Here is a 21,221-nt window from a genome sequence, read left to right as displayed (position 1 = left end):
GTCTACTTTGGAGTGACCTATCAATATATAAACTATTTATAGCACTTTTTAGTTTTGAAATGCAGTAATCCCTTACCAAAAGCAATTTTGAGTTTAGGCCATTATTTTTTGAAGTCAGTTTTTATTATACCCTATATTTTCATATGTATGCAGTTTACAATTTCATTTTTAATGAATTGCTAATGCTAACGAATTCATAATTCCCACCACGTGTTAGCAGTAGTGAGGGTGAGACTTATTTCGGCTTACAAATGTCGACCTACTGACCATGTAAAAAGGAAGCAAAATGTAATGACTTTAGAACAATAAATGGGCTGGATATGGATGGACTTGCATGTGTAGAGAGTGCAACTTCACTGGGACAAGTTTTTAATATAAATGAGTCTACTATTTGAACAATTAAACAAAAAATGAGGATTCTATGAGGGCAAGTTTTGCATGTTTTCTGTATTTATCAATGATGTTGTTAAAGGTATATCAGGCTAATGTCCAAATTTGTAGATGATACAAAGGCTGGTAGGGGTGCTAATGACAGTAATGATGGTATGCTACTGCAACAGAATTTTTCAGGAATGTAATCCCTGCTTGTTGATGGATTACACTATTGTATACAGCTACTTCTTTATTATTACTTTTTTTTTTTTTTTTTGCCATTTTCATTAACTAAAATTGAAAAAAATATATTTTATATAGCAGAAAAACTCAAGAAAAGCAGTGACAAAAGTGGAAAACCTCTTCAGATAACTGGTTCATTTTTATATTATCATAACAGAAAGTGAATCTTATGGTTACAGAATTGTTATTTTTCTTCACCCTCTATCTTCTTCAATCAATAAGATTTTTTCTGTAACAGAATGCACTCAGTGGCTTATTATCTTTAATGTTAAGTGTATAACATTATTTGATAAGACAGAAAACCTCAACAGCATTACTATAGGAAATTCTAGGTGTCACTATATTTCAGGCATCATGGTACCTGATGCCCTGATTTTTTTGTGCTTTGTATGTATAGAAAAATTTTTAGAAATCATTATACAGTATAAATAAAAGGTTCAGAAATATATATTCTTATATATTGATATTAATATTTATAAATATTTGTGTATTTAATTTTTAATTTTATATATATATATATATATATATATATATATATATATATATATAAAATGTGTAATTGCTAATTCATTATTTACAAAGATTCTTAACTTGTTTATTTACTTTTAAAGCATTAATTTATTTTTCTTTTTTATTCAAATATAAAAGAGAAGTGACCAGTAAAATACTCAGTTATACTAAATAATTTTTTCTATACAGTTGATGGTGGACATCGAGCAGTCATATTTGATCGTTTATTTGGAGTAAAACCTAATGTTATTGGAGAAGGAACTCATTTTCTTATTCCATGGGTTCAAAAACCAATTATTTATGATATTAGATCACGGCCTAGAAATATTCCAGTTATAACAGGAAGTAAAGGTAAATCATTTCCATTCGCTTTTATTTCAGATCTTAAAATGAAAGCTGCTATTATTATTAATAATAATTAATTATTTTTTTTATTATTATTTTTTTTTTTCTCTCTAACAATGTAATAAATATATTCATTTTAACTTTACAGATTTGCAAAATGTGAACATAACACTTCGAATACTGTTCAGACCAGTTCCTGATCGGCTTCCAAAGATGTATACCACATTAGGTATTGATTATGATGAAAGAGTTCTGCCATCAATTACAAATGAAGTTCTAAAAGCAGTTGTGGTAAGTTTATAAATCATGCAGAAAATGAGAAAGAGAACGACAGAATGCATGTATATGAGATGCAATAAATTATTACTGTATTGAATAAATTATTTCCTCTCTTTTGGTTATATTCTTGAATCTTCTATAGCCGAGAATGAAATTAGACCTTATCACTTAAAATTTCCACTCAATTCTAATTTCACAATGCAAGAAGTTCTGTTTTTTAAAAGATCCTTTGTACCCATAAAACTGATTTATTAACTTGTTTTCCCATAAAATTGCACTATCAAAGCTCCAAATTTCATCAGGTAAGTAACAAAAATTAAAAGAAATTGAAAAATTGTGCATGGAAAATCTGCAAATCATGCAATTTAATACACACTGTGTGGCAATAAAGTTCCTGGACTGGTGCAATAAAAAGAACACAAAGTGAAGGAGCTCAAAAATGGTTTTATTTTTATTCAAAGTAATCACCACATGATTGAATGCAATTAGCATTAGTAGAGGCATTTGATGCAAGAAAGCAAGCTTATGCAGCATCAGCCAAAAAAAAAAAAAAAAAACCACTTCACCCCTCTGTTCGTTCAAAATACCTGTCCAGCTCAGCCTTAAACTTATTTAGGCTATCAACTTCCACGACAAGGGATGGAAGTTTGTTCCACCAACCAACCACCCACTGGCTAAAGGCAAATTTCCGCACGCCTATCCTACATCTGTCTTTCCTCAATTTGAATTTATGCCCTCTCAGGTGATTATTTTGAGCAAGAGGAAGAATCCCATCAGCATTGAGCATGCTCAAACCATTCAAGGCTTTATACACCTCTATCAGATCACCTCACTGATGCCTAGTCTCCAGACACTAATTTGCAAAACTTAAGCCTTTCTTCGTAAGAGCACCCCTTTGTTCCATTCACTAATCTTGTTGCCCTTCTCTGTACTCGTTCCAGCAGCTCTACATCCTTCTTGAAATGAGTCCTCCAGACCTGTATACAGTACTCTAGGTGTGGCCTGACCATTGCCTTATACAAGAGAATAATCACCTCCTTATCCTTGCTAGAAAAATTCCTATACAGTGAAACTTCCCTTTAATGGACAGCCATGGGGAACGAAAATGTGTCAGTTAGAGAGAAGTGTCCGCTAACAAGAAGTCTGAGGGAGAAAAAAAAGAAAGAAACAAAGAAAAATCGTTAAAAGTTTAATGTAAAATTAAATTAAATTATATACAGATTTTGCACAATATTTTTGTAAATAATATACATACAATTGTGCTATGCATATTATGACTTTATCTTAAGAAAAATACATACAGTAATCACTTATTTTCTTCTGCACCTTCTTCTGGCTGATAATTTTGTTTTCAGCATTTGTTTGGAGTGAAGAAACCATCGAAAGTCCTTCAGTATCTTCTTCAGTGGCGAAAAACATTTTTAAACGATTGATTTGTATGAGCACTTCTTCTATTTTCATCGGTGGTTCGTCGTTAATATGTTCTTCGACAGAATGACCTCCTTCCATTTCTTCATCCTCATGAGGAACTTCTTGAAAAATATCGATGATAATGTCGTTGATATCTAGAGCACCACCATCTTCTGTAGTGAGGTTTGACTCTATATCTTTGTAGCCAGGGTCACTTGCAGCGGAAGTATCGTACATTATCAATAGATGTTGAAGTTCTTGTTCTTCTTGGTGCTCCACATTGCTGTTCACAACTTCAATTTTTGCGTTTGAGAAGCCAGACTTTACAAAACAGTTCACGACAGCTTGTTTTCTAATTGCGTTTACTGAAGAGGAAATCCATTGAATTGCATCTAGGATGCTGATTTTCTTTGCAGGGTCACTTGCACATGTTACATCATTCATGTTTGCAATGAGATGTCTTAAAACACGTTTTCTGTAGTGAAGTTTAAAATTTTTTATTATCCCTTGATCCAAGGGCTGACACTCTGCAGATGTGTTTGGTGGCAGACAAACGATTTGAATGTTGGACAATTCAATGTGCGGATGAGATGCAGCATTATCCATGAAAAGAATAATTTTTCTCTTTTGACGAATCATGTTTTGGTTAAAGTGACTTATCCATTCACTCATGATATCTCGTGTCATCCACGCTTTTTTATTAGACTTCCAGTCAACATTCAAAAGATTCAACTTTATGCCCTTGAAACAACGAGGATTTTGTGGTTTTCCTATAACAAGAGGTTGTTCAAAGTCTCCCAGCATATTTGTACACAATAGTACAGTCAAGCATTCCTTAGAAATTTTTCCGCCCTGGCACTTTTCGTTTTTAAGACTCATTGTTTTTTCAGGAAGAGCTTTAAAAAAACAACCCTGTTTCGTCACAGTTGTAAATATCCTTAGCTTCAAAATCACGACATAAATCTTCCAATTTGACGGTCCACTCTGTTACAACCCCAGTATCAACAGATCCACCTTCACCACTTACGGTTTTCCAAGAAATTTTATGCTGCGTTTTGAACTTGTCTAGCCATCCCACAGAAGCTTTGAACTCGTTTACTCCCATAATTTAATTTTTTAATGGGGTCTAAGGTGTTTGAGGGAGTATGTCAGGAGAAAATGCCCAGGACTTCTCCTGAAAATGCTCAGGAGAAAATAGCACACTCAGGACTTCTGTCATGATGCAGCACTTCTGCATCATGACAATACCCTAATCTGTCAACTTTGTCAGTTCAGCAGTTTTTAACCAAGAACAAATTGGCAGTGGCCCACACCATCCCTTTCCCAGGAAGAAGTCATGGGGGCAGGTTAGGAGAACAGGGAGAAAAGAAAATCCAATTAAGAGGATGAAGAAGATAAGATTCGTGGAGGAGATTCAAGCTGAATCACAGGTGTTGGATGGTATCACAAACTGAAGTTCCAGAGATGCTTTACACAGTGAGAGAAGCACCAGAACAATATATAAACTCTTGAGGGGACTACTTTGATGGGGACAGTGCCAACATGGCATGTCTAAATTAACTTTATTGTGTCAGTCCAGAAACCTTTGGCTCACACCTCATATGTAGCATTGTATGTAGTTAAAGAGGCCTACGTGCTCTGGATTCATAATGCGAAGGAAATTTATTTGTTACTCAGAGCTAGAATACACACATAAAAACTATAATAAATAAATTAGCTTTCGGCTGGGTGGCAGCCTTCATCAGATTAGAATACTTTGAATGGCAGTTGGAAGTAGAGATGCACTGCCAGGATGGTGCGTGTGGCACGTGGCTAACTGTTTGTTGATGTTTGTGGCTGTGACGTATGGTGGTGACGTGGCCAGCGTTTGTCCATGGACAGAATTGCTGCTTCTGTGATGGGGTTAAGTTGACAACCACTGTTCCTGTTCAACGAGGTATCCGAGCATTTTATATTTAACGATTCCAACCAGGTGCGCCTTAGGTAATGGTGGGACCTGTCCACAACCACGACATCGCGGTGTGGGTCGATGTCGTGGTGGGTTGTCCAGACATGCTCGGCAATAGCTGAGTGTTCTACATCCGCCAAACGGATCGCCCTTTTATGTTCTGAGAGGCGTTTCTCGAGTCGACGTCCAGTCTCTCCAAAGTAGCAGCTCGTGCAGTCACGGCAAGAGATGCGATAGACCAAACCACTCTGTAGAAGGGTGGGGACAGGTGTTTTTATGTTGGAAAGGAGAGAACGCAGTTTCTTGCCTGGGAGTTGGATGCACTTTATCCCATGTGATCTTAGGATTCTACCGATCTGCTGTGACAGGTTGGGGTAGTATGGGATGAATGCCCTCGTGGATGACTCGTCACTGTTGGCATTGCTGTTGGTCGTCACGTTGTCGCGTGCTTGTAGATCACACCTGTTAAGGACGTCGATGGGGTAGCCACACCTCGTAAGGTCTACTTTGACTCTGGCGACCTCTTTGCGCCTTTCATCTGCAGAGCTGGAGTGTGTCCAGGCGCGAGTTAGCAAGGTTCGGGCGGTTGAGAGGAGGTGGCCCCGTGCGTGTGCTGACTGGAAGTTGGTAAATTGGCCAGCACACATGGGCTTACGATAAACTGTCGTCTTCAAGCATGTGTCTTCGCGCCGGACAAGTGTATCTAGGTATGGTATAGAGTTGTTCGACTCCAGCTCAATCGTGAATTTTATGAAGGGCGACAGTGAGTTGAGGTAGGTTAGGAGTCGCTGACCTGAGTCTCTAGGGATCACTACGAACACATCGTCTACATAGCGACACCAAAAGGCGATGTGATCCGGTGCGCGTGTAAACACACGTCCCTCTAACTCCTCCATCACGATGTTTGCTGTGACCGAGCTGACAGGGGAACCCATGGCTGTGCCATGTATCTGCTGGTAGATTGAGCCATTAAACATGATTGCACCCCCTGTTAAGCACAGTCTGAGGGCGGCGGAAATGTCATCAGGCGTCAGCTTAGTTCTGTCGCTAAGGGTTCCATCATTATCCAAGAGTTGTTTTGTGCAAGAGATGGCAAGTTCCACTGGGATGGAGGTAAAAAGTGATACGACATCGAACGATGCCATGACTTGATCTTGCGAGATGGATATAGTGCGGATCCTTTCTGTGAACTCAGCACTGTTGGAGACGGTGTAGGTGGTCTTGCCAACTAGAGGAGAAAGAAGTCTCGAGACAAATTTAGACAGCTCGTAAGTCGGTGATCCACAGCAGGATACAATAGGTCTTAGCGGTGTGCCTTCTTTGTGCACTTTCGGCAGGCCGTAAAACCGTGGGATCTGACACCCGGAGGCACGGAGGTGATTACGGGTTGATTGTGTGATTTTCCCTTGCTTCAGCCAAGTGTTGATGAGGATATTCACCTCTGACTCCCATCGTTCCAAAGCCTTGTTGGGGTTGATGGTTAGGGGTTTGTAGATGGTAGTGTCTCGTAAGAGCAGTAAGGCTTTCGCCATGTAATCAGTGTGGTCCATTACAACCGTACGACGGCCTTTGTCTGCCAGTAGAATGACGATGGACGAATCCCGTTTCAGTGCCTTGAGGGTAGAAATCTGTATACGGCTGAGGTTTGAAGAGATGGGGCGAGCATTGTGTAGAACTGCTGCAGTCTTTAAGCGGATTGCGTTGGCTACATCTTCTGGGAGGCGTGATAAGCTTGCTTCCACACCCAAGGCGATGTCGGTGATTGGTGGGTGCTTTGGAAGAACGGCAAATGTCATGCCAAGGGTCAATACGTTTATTTGTTCTGCAGATAACTGTTTGCAGCTTAGGTTCAATACGAAATCCGTGCAATTTGTGAGAGGGGCATTACGCTGGCGCCGAAATTGACGGGATTCATTAATCAAAGTATTGAACTTACGTTTCTGTCGGGCACAATAACGATCTGACTCTCTGACGGCCTGGTAACATAAAGTATTGATTACCTTGGTGTAAATAGGATCGGGAATCAAAGCCTTAAGGTCGGCAAGTAGGGCTACTTTGCTCGCTGAAGCACGTTGTATGTCACGATGGAGGCAGCCGATCCATATGCGTAGAGTTCTGAAGCCGAAGTTCCGACAGGCACGTCCCATACGCTCACCAGGAAACGGTTGTTTGTAGCGAAACCCTTTCGGTATAATGCAGTTAGCCTTGCATCTATGTGCAAATCTCAGGTGTTGTCTGCTACGGGCTATGAAGATAAAATCTTTCTGGAGCCTCACGACCATATCGTATGTTGGTTGGCCAAGAGTAGTCCGTACATAGTTAAAGAGGCCTACGTGCTCTGGATTCATAATGCAAAGAAATTTATTTGTTACTCAGAGCTAGAATACACACATAAAAACTATAATAAATAAATTAGCTTTCGGCTGGGTGGCAGCCTTCATCAGATTAGAATACTTTGAATGGCAGTTGGAAGTAGAGATGCACTGCCAGGATGGTGCGTGAGGCACGTGGCTAACTGTTTGTTGATGTTTGTGGCTGTGACGTATGGTGGTGACGTGGCCAGCGTTTGTCCATGGACAGAATTACTGCTTCTGTGATGGGGTTAAGTTGACAACCACTGTTCCTGTTCAATGAGGTATCCGAGCATTTTATATTTAACGATTCCAACCAGGTGCGCCTTAGGTAATGGTGGGACCTGTCCACAACCATTGTATGTGCTGTATTGTACTGATAAAAGTAAGTTTGAAAATGGGGTAAGTAATGCAACTTATAGCTCTTTTATGGAGCATATCTCTGACTTAAACGAAAGTGTGCATTTTTGACCAAAGCTCATTCAGAGTCTGAGGCACTCTCAAGTAATTTATACCATTTTGAGGCTGTAGTGATCTGGTGGAGCACATCCTCCATAAATTATTTTGTGTTTTTCATCTCAAAACATGCAATCTAATCCAAAATAATATACCCTTCTACACAGACCTGTATTTACTCCCCCCCCCAGCTTATCTATAGGTTGTCTGCTGGTGAAGTAATTATTTAAATAAATAAAAATGAAATTGCTACCACCACTGACTTAAGTGATTTGTAAAATAATTAAGTAAAACTAGGAAATGTTTCAAATATTTAAAAATACAATTATCATGTGACATATCAAAATTATTTAAACATACATACTTATGTTGGTCTATAAACTTAAATATCATGTTTAGTTTATATTTAAAATTCCTTGTTACAGGCTCAGTTTGATGCAAGTGAATTAATTACTCAACGAGAAGTTGTATCACAGAAAGTGTGTGAAGAACTTACTGATCGTGCATCCCACTTTGGCTTGATTTTGGATGATATATCCATTGTAAGTATGCATAATTGATAATTGCTTATATTTGTTAAGTATGTAGTAAAAACTCACTTTAATGGACTATGGGGTAAGGCCTATCTACTAAAGCTGACTGTTCGGTAAACTCAAAAGAAGTACACAGTTTGCTGAAGTTGCTGGAATATTATGAAATAAAAAAACATTAAATGTTTTGATGCTATATTTTCTGTGCTTGCCAGTTGTATGAAATAGACGAGCTTGAAATTTTAATGTGTTGTTTACTGCAAATTCTGACCAAAGCTCATTCAGATAAGGTGATGATGGTGAAGAAAATTCTAGCTTCCTAACAACAAAAATATTTTGACTGTTGGTAAATACAATCAGACTGAGGTGGTTAACATCACCAGATTCTAAATAGGCGAAAAGTCTAGTTCAGTAGATGCTGTTCATTATTTTCAAAGTCTATTAAAACAGTTGATCACACATTACTTTTATTGCTATTTGTAGTAAGTTTTAAGCCTTTTTTTTTTTTTTTTTTTTTCTTTTTTTTAATGAAAATCAGCTGCTGCACATTTTTAATTTAAGGATATTAATGTATAAATGTAAAATGTTTTATACTTCACAATGTAAAATGTTTTATACTGTTGTGGCAAATATAGTTTTTCTTTTTTTTCTTTTTTTTTTTTAAGCTACATATAGAAATTATTTCAGCACTATTTGTACATAACTGCTACCAAATTTGTGCTAATAACTGCCTTAGCCTATCTGTGGATAATAATTATTTTTATAATAGGGCTTATGTTCTTTTTTATAGAATAGGTGAATTGAAATTTTTCAATTTCATCACGGATATATTTTATATTTTTATGCAGACCCATTTAACCTTTGGTAAGGAGTTCACACTAGCTGTAGAGATGAAACAAGTTGCTCAGCAGGAGGCTGAAAGAGCTAGATTTTTAGTAGAAAAGGTAAGAAATTTATATATCATTGATCTTAAATAGTCTGGGTTTTGGAACAACCTTGCATTTATTTTCCTTTAAAAAAATAAGTAGAAGTACAGTCCCTAAGTGCCAAAGCCAAAATCACAACAAAAAATTTCATTATAGAGAAACTGCTGGGTAACAGAAAACTGTTATTCTTTCAAAGAATGTTTCAAATGCTTGTCTCATTCCAATGCAGTTTCAAATTTTGACAGTGGCCTAAGGATTCCTTGCATATAGCAGTGTAATTGTAACAATTCTGCATAGCCTTATGGCTGGTGTCCTCTTGTACCATTAATAAACAATTAGCAAGCTCTATTTTTGAATTTTATGTTGTGGAGTGGATGCAGTTCCTCCTACTAATTAAGTTAGCAGGACTTGCAAAAAGCTTGGTGGTGGGAAATATGACTAAGCTGCTGGACAGAAATATTTCTATGGTAGTCTGCAGGTTTACATAAAAAAAAAAAGAGCTCTGATGTGTAATAGAATACCCTGCACAAAAAATAAAAAAGTTATAAAAAATATATCTTTTACAGAGTACTTCCCTCAGCCACTGTTAAAAATTATTAGGTGAGTATAATTTCTGAATTTATGCCACCAAGTAAAACACATGCCTGTGGGCAGTACAAAGATTTACACAATGAATTCTTACAGCAAATAAAATTTAGTTCATTTTTGTAATTTATAATTCGCCGTTCACTGGAGTGATATATTCATTGGCAGGATGCATTCAATCAAAAAGGATGGTATTCTCCGTCCACACTGCTGAAATGCCTGTCGGGTGCTCAGTCTCCATTGAGCTGTGGCCACAGGTTGTGTTTACTTGTGCTCTGTCATATTTAAAAACTATTTAACAGTTGTTTGTGTGGGATGAAGGAGCTGGATGTCTAAATGAACCTGTAACAGGAAGGTACTGGATTCACCCTTTTCGTGCTAATTGTGAGAATTTTTTAATAAGTTAAAAAAAAATCACAAATGTTTTTCATACCAGATGTCTAACTCTTCCTTTGAACTTTTAGAAATTGCACATGCTTCTCCTGTAATGAAAAATATACAGTCATTGGTGGAACCCAATAAGTGCAGATGAGAAACTGATCATGATCCCTGTCTGTACAGTTCTTTTTTTCCTGGCACAGTATAACCACAGTTGTTTTTGCACCGGTAAAATCAAAATCAACCATATACAGTTCTTAGAATCCACCTCCCAGATAAGGGGATTCATGTGGACACTGAATAAATTTATCACCATCAAACATGGTACCAAAACAGTGCACAGAATGTAACAACAGGTTCTGCACAGCATAGCTGCTTTCGGTAAAGTGTCTTGATTGCTGCTCTCTTCTTGTTGTTCATTCATCCTGTCTGCCCACAGCAGATTTCGACACTTGCAGTTGTACTGAAAATGTGTAGACACTTATTTAAACCCTTGAATAAGCCCTTTCCTGCTAAACAATTCCTGTCAAACTGGAGCTGTTAAAATGCAGTGTGGTCTTAGACTAAGAGAAACGTTAAAAAGGTAAACAAAGGGTCAACATTTGTTCCTTTTAACGGTAAACAAAGTTAAATCAATTTACCCCCCCCCCCTTTTTTTTTTTTTTTTTTTTTTTTTTAACTTAAGAACAACATTAAAACTTTCAAGTTATTCTTCTCAGGCAATCAGATGCTCCTGGTTGTCTTCATCATTACTGGGACTTTTAATTTTTTTTTTGTTAAATCTGCCAATTTCTGTTTCATTTAAGAGAAAAAATCCAAAACGAGCTTACCTCATTCCCAAAGCAGGCAGTTTTTATGTTGGTGTTATCTTTAATATTCAATATAAGTAAAAATGGGAAAGCTTTATATCTTCCAGATCTCGAATATACTTTCTTGATCTCAATTTCAATTCTAGGCAACAAAACTAAATTTATTGTTAAAAAATTTATCCCACACAAATAGAGATATCCATTGCTAATTAAGCAATTCTACCAAAAAATTACATTTGCCAAACTTGCTGTGAATTAGAAAAAACTGCTCTAACATTTTTTAACCATGAATGAAAATGAGGCCTTCAATATATCTAATTTATCATGGCATTTTACAATACACATCCTCTCTCCTTATTCTTCTCTCAAATGCTGCTTTTGTAGTCTATTTATAGCGACAGTTTCCAAAAGCTCTTAAAGCCGCTATTAAACTTTCATAACTCTGTCATGATCATGTGTATAATGAACTTTCCACGTGCATGAACGTATCCCCAGTTCACAAAGGGGGATCTAGACAAGATTGCAGTTATATTTCAGTTATATGTTTGTAGAAGGATAAGAGAAATTTACCTCAATATGATATGTAGAACATTTCTGTATTATACTCTTCAGAAATTAAATGAATAAAAGATTAATGCAAAATGATTACAGTAAAAAAATCAATTGAAAACAATTCAAAAATTAATTAAAAATTCAAAAAACAATTAATTAAAAAAAGTTTAACATAAATTATGAAAAACTATTTTCCTTTCTGAAGCCGACAATGCTTTTCAACCATGTGTCGTGATAACAGGAATGGAAATTACGGAGTATGTGAGCTTGAATCTTAGAGAGAGAGTATATGTTCTTGCTCGTGCATAATATGCCACAATTATTTGTCTGTGCAATAGATCATGAATCGGAGACTAGATATGGATGACGAACATTAATAGAATTCTCGTGTGGGTTTCTGCAATTAATAATCTCGTATAATTTGGACACTAAGTATTTTGGCCTCATTAAAATAAAAATGTATTGGTTTTTGTTAACAGCATGAAAGGCTAATTCTGGCACTGCTAAATGAGAATCATGAACTGAGGACGCATGCTAATTTACTCGGACATTCAGCAGAAATAGCTTTGATCTTTGGTATGCCAAGTCATAATCACTGCAAGAAATGTATACAAAGTCATTTATTTATGTCATGAAAGAGGAAAGAACTGAGCTATTGTTCAATATAGCGCAAAATTTCCTTATTGGTCTGGCCACAATCTTAGATTCGGTATCTTTAAATGTCCCGTACATTGAACATGCTTGTGCCACTGTTCAACGTATGGAATAGAAATAAAGTATTTTTTTATGTTACTGTTGTTGGTGGCACCAGCTGTATGCTAGCTAAATTAGTGCGCTATTAAAATTAGTTAATAAAGAAGGTTTTAGGAAGTGTTTCTCAAAAAGAAGTTATATTTTAGATAAAATAAGTGTTGGTGAGTGATAGGCTAAGATCTGGGACCTAAAGGTGGTTTCATTTTCCGACTGTGAACTTTTTTTAAAATGGCTATCATTACTATTCTTGGATATGGGAAAACAGGAAATTTCAAGGTCATTAAATTTTTAAGGAACTGTAATCAGTCACTGGGAATTATTAGCGGAATAGTTGTGCTATCTGATAGCTTTGCGGTAGAAGTTTTCAGGATACCAAATCATATGTAAAAATACTCATGTGTTGCTAAGTTATTTATTACTGTTATTTTCAAGGTCACAGTCATTCTACGGAGTCAGCCATTTTCATGAGATAAAAGAACTACAGCAGTGCCACATGCTTGTTCAGTGGGATTAGAAATTTGGCATAAATTGCATAAAATTATTAAATTGCGACATCACCATTGTATAAGAGCTACCACTTCCATATAGCTGCATAAGGCTTGGCAGATCGCCAGCTTAAATCCGTAGCCTGGATAAATGGTGAGGGTTGATGTCAGGAAGGGCATCCAGTCATAAAAACTATGCCAAAACAAAAGGTGATTGATGGAAAGTAGATGTGTGCTGACCCTTATTAGATATTTAAGCAATCCAAATAGTTTAAATGGGGTTAATAATGATTTTTTTGCTTTGGCAAAAAAAATGAAATTATGTGATCTGCAAAATGGAATGAATTTTCAAAGAAAAGTGTACTTCAGTAGAAGAGTCTGAAACAGAAAATAATAAGAACAAATAAATGGAAAATTCTGAACCCAGGGAATTAAAATCGGATCTACAACCAGAGTTAGCAGCAAAAGCAGAGCTAATCCAATCAAATAAGGTATTTTCATCATTAAGAAGTGAGATGAATATAAAGCAACCTGACACTGACATTGAATCAAAAAATTTTATTAGATGCACTTCTAATGATTAGACCTACTTCAACCCAAAATGAAAGAAAATTTTCTACTTCAGGTTTATTTGTAACTAAGCAAAGATCCAGGCTTTCCGACAAAGCAGTTAATGAATTTCATTTTAACAATAATTGTAAATGTTAATGCTAATGTTAGTTTTCCTTATTGTTTGCTTCAGTATTAGTGTTTACTTAGGATTTCTTTTATGCTAATCTCAAACTTAGTGTTTTCGAATAAATGTATAGAATAATTTGCTTATCTCTACGCTGTACTAATATAATAAAATTTTCTTTTTAAATTCATCAAATTATGAATTGTATTTTTTAATGTCTAATTCTCCTTAAATTTTAGTTTTTTTACTTATGCACCACAATGTATAGTTCATTATTATAGAGTTTTATGTCTAGAATAAGGACAAAAATTCTTATCAAAGTTCCCAGTTCCTGAAGATTAAAACATGTCATGCAATTTAAAAACCCTAGTTGTTAATGAGAGTAACAGGGTCTAGAAAAGCTAGGCAGATGGGCTGAGAAATGGCAATTGAAGTTAAACATGGTTTTTTTTTTTTTTTTTTTTTTAAATTCTGTTCTGAATTTTGAGAGTTTCTCTACAATAAAATCGAAATAAGAATATATTTATATTTTAAATCATTTATATATAAAGTTTGATTTTTAGGTGCATTTGTATGTATACATAATGCACCTGTTGCCTTCTGTCTGTCTGTCTGTCTGTTCATCCATCCACATGTAAAAAATCAGCTCCCATTGGACTGATTTTCATGAAATTTTCGATTCGGGCTTTTTAATACATTAACTGCATTGAAGGGGTTTTTAAACCATTTGGATGAAAAACCGTCTGACTCTTATGAACCATATTCTTGATGGAAAAAAAACACGTTTTGTCAAGCAACCTTTACCAGTAGCTGACTAATTTAGCCACAGTGTGAAAAGAAAGCCCAAAAATGCTCTGCCCTCTCCAACCCCAGGTCGACTCACTCCTATAATTTTTGAATTTGGTTTACTAAGGTTGTAGGTCAAACTCCAGTTAACATATTTAAAAAGATTTGGCAAGCCATTAAAATTAGCCAAAAGAAATCGGCAATTGTAATAATTGTAAAATCAGCAATTCTTTGTAAATTTTTATAAATCAGCAATTCTTTCTTTTTTTCCCCCCGATACTCATGTAATAACTCAACTCCAAGCAGTGGGTGGATTTTTTATTTTTTTTTTATTTTATATTTCAGCCTTTTGGACAGATTTTTCTAATCCTCCCAAATATTAAAATTGGACCAATAGAAATTGAGCAATTCTTTTCTTCACACATATCACTTAGACTATTTGTGTATCTTACATCGTAGTTGAAGCACTAGTTATTACACTCTCTAATGAAAACATTATGACCACCCATCCCCACTTTTTAGCAGTTGGCCATTCCTCTCCACATAATGAACTGGTAAATGTAATACTGCAAGTTCGTGGCATGCAGTCCATATGACAAACTTGATTGTCATGAGCAAAGGATGGGGTGTGATCTGACAGACTTCGAAAAAGGAATGATTATTGGGCACCAGTTGAAGGGTGGCAGTATTATGGAAACTGCAAACCTTGTGGGCTGTTTGCAGAGTGCTGTAATTAAGTTGTTCCAAGGGTGGACAGATCAGCAGTTGCCAGGCCAATGCCCACACCTCATCAATGATAATTGTGAACATGGGTTATTTTTCATTGTGCAAACCAATAGTTGGAAAATTGTGGGGCAGCTGACCACTTAAGCCTGTCAGGTTCGTGACATTGTCACGGTGACCCAGTGTTACAGATGTATGGCTTTTGGCCACATTGCAAAGTTCTGTAAAATGAAAGCGTTTTGCGGATATTGTTCCACTGAAGGACATTCCTATAAAGATTGTGTTGACAAGGAAATGCCACCTTGTTGTATAAATTGCAAACACAGAAAAGTAACGGCAGAACATAATGCTGTAGACCATACTTGTCCCGAGTATGAAAAGGCAATGGCCTTAAGTCGGAGAAGAACAGATTATGATTAAAATTGTTAAGTGATGTTGTCTGTGGTTATGGGTCTGTATATGGAGGTGCCGTGGCTTGTCATTGGCCTGGTAGGTAAGGCTTTAATGAGATAGTGGTATGTTTGGAAAGAGACTCAGAGTGAGACTACAGTTTTAATAACATTTTATAAAGTTAAAGTTTAATAATTTAACCTCCATACGAGTAGAGGTCTTCCTCCACGAGGAAGGGGCGGTAACTGTGGTCACACGGGATATTTACTTATCTCTGTGTGACCACAGGCTAAAGACCGATATAACGAGTCATTTAATCAACAGAAATGTTTAGAATAATTTGGCGTGATAACTATTGCAGTGGTGATAAATCACATAAAATATAACTGTAATAAAACAAAAGATTAAGACTTTTGCTCAGATGGGCAAATTGCCTAGGGGGCGCTCTGGAGGTTCTGTTGCTTAAATGAAATGACCACTTTAACCAGGGATGACCAGTGGTCTTTCCAAGACCATAGTCCAACAAATCCACCTCTGTATGGACCCCTGGGACAGGCACCTGGTCAAGGTGCCCATTCTTACAGCCTCCCTCCCCGAACAGTATCATCGGGCTATTGACATCTGGAAAAGAGTTGCCTTTTCCAGTGAATCACATTTGCTGCTATGCTGTGTGGGCAGTAGATGAAAGGTATGGTGACAAACTGCAGAGAGGAATCACTCAGATGTCCTGGTCCATGGAAACAGGCAGGTGGCAGCAGTGTTTTGGTATTATTGGGAATTTATTGGCATCTCTCTCATACCTCTGGACTGCACTCTGAATGCTAAAAATCCTTTGTGGCTGATCAGGTACACCCCTTTATAGTGACTGTCTTCCCAGATGACAGGTGAGTATCCTCCTACCATGTTGCCAGTATTGTTCGAGAGTGATTTGCCAATTGCAAAAGTGACTTCTGGGTGCTGCTACCTCAGTTGTCAGGTGTGATGAATCCCATAGAACATCTCTGGAATTACATCATGATGTGCATGAAATGTAATGCAGTGTACATTAACTTTTATTACAACATTTCAAAATTCCATGAAAAATCTTGTTATGTTGAGTTCCCCACCATGAAAATTCACTGTGGCAAGTACACACCCTGTGTACCAAAAACTAATTGCTGAAAGGGTTAATAAGCTAAAAGTTATATCAGCAACTGTGAATTAAATTTGAAAATTGTTTCGTATGAGGTATTAAGTTACACATTCTACAGTTTCACTCTAGAGACTGTCAATAGAATTAATAAATTATAATTAGAAATAAGGTCACTTAATAACTTCAGAATGAAGTTTTAATTTTGGTGATTCTCTTCTTTTTTCTAGGCAGAGCAACACAAAATAGCAACAGTTATTTCAGCAGAAGGAGATTCTCAAGCTGCTACACTATTAGCAAAAGCATTTGGAGATTCTGGGGAAGGACTTGTTGAACTTAGGAGGTTGGAGGCAGCTGAAGATATTGCCTACCAATTGTCACTTTCTAGGAATGTTATATATCTTCCAAGTGGTCAACAGACATTGCTTAGCCTGCCTCATTAATACTTAAAAAGTGTTATTTGTTGAAAAGACAAACATTATAATAGAAATATTACTGACAGTAGCAGCAGCATCTTTGTGTCCTTTTAGATCATGTGAAATATTTCTTTGAATACAGGTTAAAAAATAATGTTTTTCTGTATTGATTTTTAATAAAAATGTCATCCCTAGTGAAAATAAAAGCATAATTATGTTGAGTTTTTCTGCTGCTTTAAAATTCTAAGAAATTAAACTAGTGTTCTTAATTAAATTCACTGATACAAGGAAATTCTGTTAAAAATTATAAAACTGTGCAATTTTTGCTTATGAGTATCACATACCTTTCAGGTTGATAGTGAATTGCAGTTTGATGAAAATAAATTAAAAATGTAGAATTCTAGGACTGGATTAGTCAAAGTATATATTATTTCTTGATAATGATTTTGAACCAGTAATATTTTTCTATTGACTTAAATCATATGTTATAATACAAGAAGTTAATATTATACATACTATGCTTCTGTTAGTGGTCATTATATGAGTTATTAAATATTCAATATTAAAACACAGCCAGAGTGCAGTTCTGTGTTGCTTGGAATTCCTCACATAATAGTATATTAAAAATCCAAATAAAATCTATTTTATCTAAAATTATAAAGGAACAAAAGACATTTTGTTCCTTTACATCTCTGGAATAAAGTTTAAATACTCAGTCAATATACACAAGTATCTTGCATTCCAAGAGTCATGTGAATTGTAGTGATATATAAAACCAATATTATTATTCTGTTCAGCAATTATCAAGATGATGTCATAAAACCAACTTCTTCACACTGATAGATAAAAATAATAAAGTATACAATTTGATGGAAAACCTAACTAAAATGATGGTTGCTAGTCAAGGATTCTTCAGCACATTAATTATTTTGGTCATAGTGTATCAATTTATATAGTATGCCAGTTTGTATAGTGTACTTGTCTCTGAGAATTCCTCCAGTTTCCAATGGAAAATTCAGACCTCTCAAAACAAACAATTGACCCACTATACTGTCACAGGAAGTAAAAACGTGCCAAAAAGGAAATGTTTTTCTATTTCCTATTCAAAAGTTTACAGCCTCTATTGTAGCAATACAGATATGATATTTTCCTTGGCACCAATCCCATTCATCTAGCTTGTTTCAATGTCATCTTACACAATTTCAAGCAAAATCTAACTAGACTAGATTTGAAAGAATATGCGGAAACCTCAAAAAACATGTTGAGGATGACCAACCCTTCCTTTCAACAGTTGTCATATTCTCAGAGGTGAAATGTGGGTTTACTGATATCAGGACTGTGTTTTGTAGGCCATAGATACCCTTCATTCCAAAGCTGTACTACATTATATCAAACATTAAATTGCCAGGCAGATTTATTCAATGTAAGGAGAATATGGCATTGTTTTTTGATACTGAGAATGTCAATTACCAAGAATTTGCTCCATGGGGTTAGAATTTAAAATTAGGGGGAATTAATGATATTTTGCAGACTCCACACAAACTGGGGCATTGCCAATGAGGGGGTGGGTACAAAACAGGTATGTTCCTGGCAATGGCAGAATCTATGGGTAAGGTGTATTACTTTGCAAGGTGACCTCTTGGGGGGGGGGGGGGGCCTTGGAAAAGCTAGTGAGTTTTTTTGTTTTTTTTTTTAAATCCAGAGAATTTTTGGCACTTCTTATACTGTGATTTAATTTTAAATTGCACACAGCCCTAACAAGAAATTACTTATTTTTTTACCGGTTGCTGTTTATCTTAGATGCAAGAAGACAAGATAAATAGAAAAATATTTCCTTTTTGGCGCGTTTTTACTTCCTGTGACAGTATAGTGGGTCAATTGTTTGTATTGAGAGGTCTGAATTTTCCATTGGTATATATAAGACTACAGCAGTCAAAAGTAATAACTATCTAGTAAAATGGTATAGCCACATCTGACTTCAGGTTGGTGATTTATAAAGTTCGGTGTAAACTAAGCAGTTTCTAGATTGATGTGCCTCCCAAATATTTTCAGAATTATTCCTTTAACCTTTAGCAAAAAAATAACAAAAAAAAAAAAAAAAAAAGTGCTGAATAATATATGCCGTATACCACATGATTTGATAATTATTTTTAATGCAGGTTATGCACACCAATGCTCACTTTCTCCACACACAAATAGTTGCTGCTCAAAATTATTTCTCATTAACTGCATAGAGTTGGTAAAAGTTCCATTGATCTGTGAATTCATCGATTTCAAAATGCATTTTCCTATCCTTGTTTTCATTTATTACATAACAGATTTAAGATTTCATTCATTATATTTTTAGCTATGGTGTCTTGCAGCCAAAGCAATTGGCTGCAACTTCTAGTCATCTATACTTCCATATCAGCTCTGTCTTGATGGTTCTATCATATTACCATTATTAGTGGCACATGATGAAAGAAGCAAACTTATACAGCAACAGCCAAAAAAAAAAAGCACTTCCCATTCACCTATCTCTGTTTTCTCCAAAACATTGTCCAGTTCTTCCTTGAATTTATTTAAACTATAAACTTCCACAACAACATATGGAAGTTTGAGATGTGCAATCTGAACAAGAGGAAAAATCCCTTGCCTAGATGATCCTGTATTGCTTCTTTAATCACCGACTCCATTACTTTCCCAACAGAAGTTAAACTAACAGGTCTGTAATTACTCGTGTCACCCTTTGTGAATTCGGGATACATTTGCACGTCTTCAGTCTGTGGGGACCTCTTCTGAATCCAAGGATGCTTTTGTAATTATTGCTAAGGGTTTGCTTACTTCCTTTGCTGTCTCCCTTAATATAACTGGATATATCCCTTCCACCACAGGTGTGTTTCTTATGTTTAACTTCAATTTCTCCTTCACTTTCCTTTTAGAGTTTGATAAACTTCTGGCCTCCACTTCTCTATAGAATTCCTCATGTGTAAATGTAGATGCAAAATACTCATTCATTTTGTCAGCTTCCTGAGCATGATCAACAAATCTGATTCATCCCCTTCCTTCTAGAGTTTACATAAGTAAAGAAGTCTGCTTTTTTTCTTTGTATCTTTTGATAAAGATTTCTTGTGATCTGCCTTCACCTGCTTTGTGACTTGATTACGGACTAGCTTATATCTACCATAGGCTTCTGTCTTGATAATTTATATGCATCTAATGCATGCATTTTTCTTCTCCATATCTGATTAATTCATTTGACATTGATTTACGCCTAAACCTTGAACAGTATTACTTAGTTGGTATGAAAAGCCTAGTAGCTTCCAAGATTAATTCCTTGAACACTTTCTATTTAGAATTTGCTGTTATCAACATCATCAGTTGGTCCCACTGTATAAAATTTAAAAGGCTGTCTAAGACCACCACAGTCACCTTTACGAAAGCAAAAACCCTCCCTTTACCCCTGATTGCATAAGTAAATTCCACATCAGTACACTGTGATCACTGCCACCTGGTGGTTCCTTTATCTGCAAATTCTTAATGCATGAATAATCACTGCTGATAATCAGATCAAGAGTATTATCTCTCTCTCTCTCTCTGGTTGCCTCTTTCACATGCTGTAGAAAACAGTCATCCAATAAATAAATGTCTTGCTAGTTTGTGAGTGACCAACACAAGTTCCAGTCAATATCTGGAAAGTTAAAATACCCTATTATAAGACATCCTAATTTACTGGCCCACTCTTCTCTGTAAAGTTATTCATTGTACTCATCAGAGTCATTAGGCCTATAATGTGCTCCTACTCTCATGCCTGGCAAGGCATGGACGCTACAAGATTTCTAAATGTCTTGTGGTATCTGGTACCAACACGTAACCAACAGATCCTTTAACTCCTCTAAGTTCCCTGGTTGAGACGCCCCAGATCGAAGTTGCTGTTCCAACACAAACCACAGATGCTCTTTGGGATTGATGTCTGGGGAATTTGGAGGCTAGGGCAATACCTGGACGTCTTCCTCATGTTCCGCAAACCAGTCTCGAACAATCCAGGTGGTGTGGCATGGTGCATTATCCTGCTGAAAGACAGCACTGCCAGAGGGGGAAGACCATCGCCATGAAAGGGTGTACCTGGTCAGCAATGATGTTTAGGTAGGTGATAGACATCAGAGTGCCAGGCACATGGATGACTGGAC

At 36.3% G+C, this 21,221-nt stretch overlaps 1 protein-coding gene across 2 annotated transcripts in view; it reads left to right on the top strand.

Annotated features, from left to right (window-relative positions):
• Positions 1–17,238, top strand: part of Phb1 (prohibitin 1) — a 53,543-nt gene extending 36,305 nt beyond the window's left edge. For both annotated transcript variants that reach the window (XM_090388046.1, XM_090388045.1), the window contains exons 3-7: positions 1,315–1,476; positions 1,619–1,761; positions 8,340–8,456; positions 9,293–9,388; positions 16,867–17,238. In XM_090388046.1, coding sequence (XP_090244172.1) covers positions 1,315–1,476; positions 1,619–1,761; positions 8,340–8,456; positions 9,293–9,388; positions 16,867–17,079 — 731 coding nt within the window. In that variant the 3' untranslated portion in view covers positions 17,080–17,238. The remainder of the gene's footprint in view (positions 1–1,314; positions 1,477–1,618; positions 1,762–8,339; positions 8,457–9,292; positions 9,389–16,866) is intronic.
• The last annotated feature ends 3,983 nt before the right edge of the window (positions 17,239–21,221 follow it).

This window comes from Mastigoproctus giganteus, chromosome 13 (assembly GCF_048544385.1).
Source record: "Mastigoproctus giganteus isolate SK-2022 chromosome 13, ASM4854438v1, whole genome shotgun sequence".
NCBI lineage: Eukaryota > Metazoa > Arthropoda > Arachnida > Uropygi > Thelyphonidae > Mastigoproctus > Mastigoproctus giganteus.
This window is presented reverse-complemented; position numbering and strand designations above follow the sequence as displayed.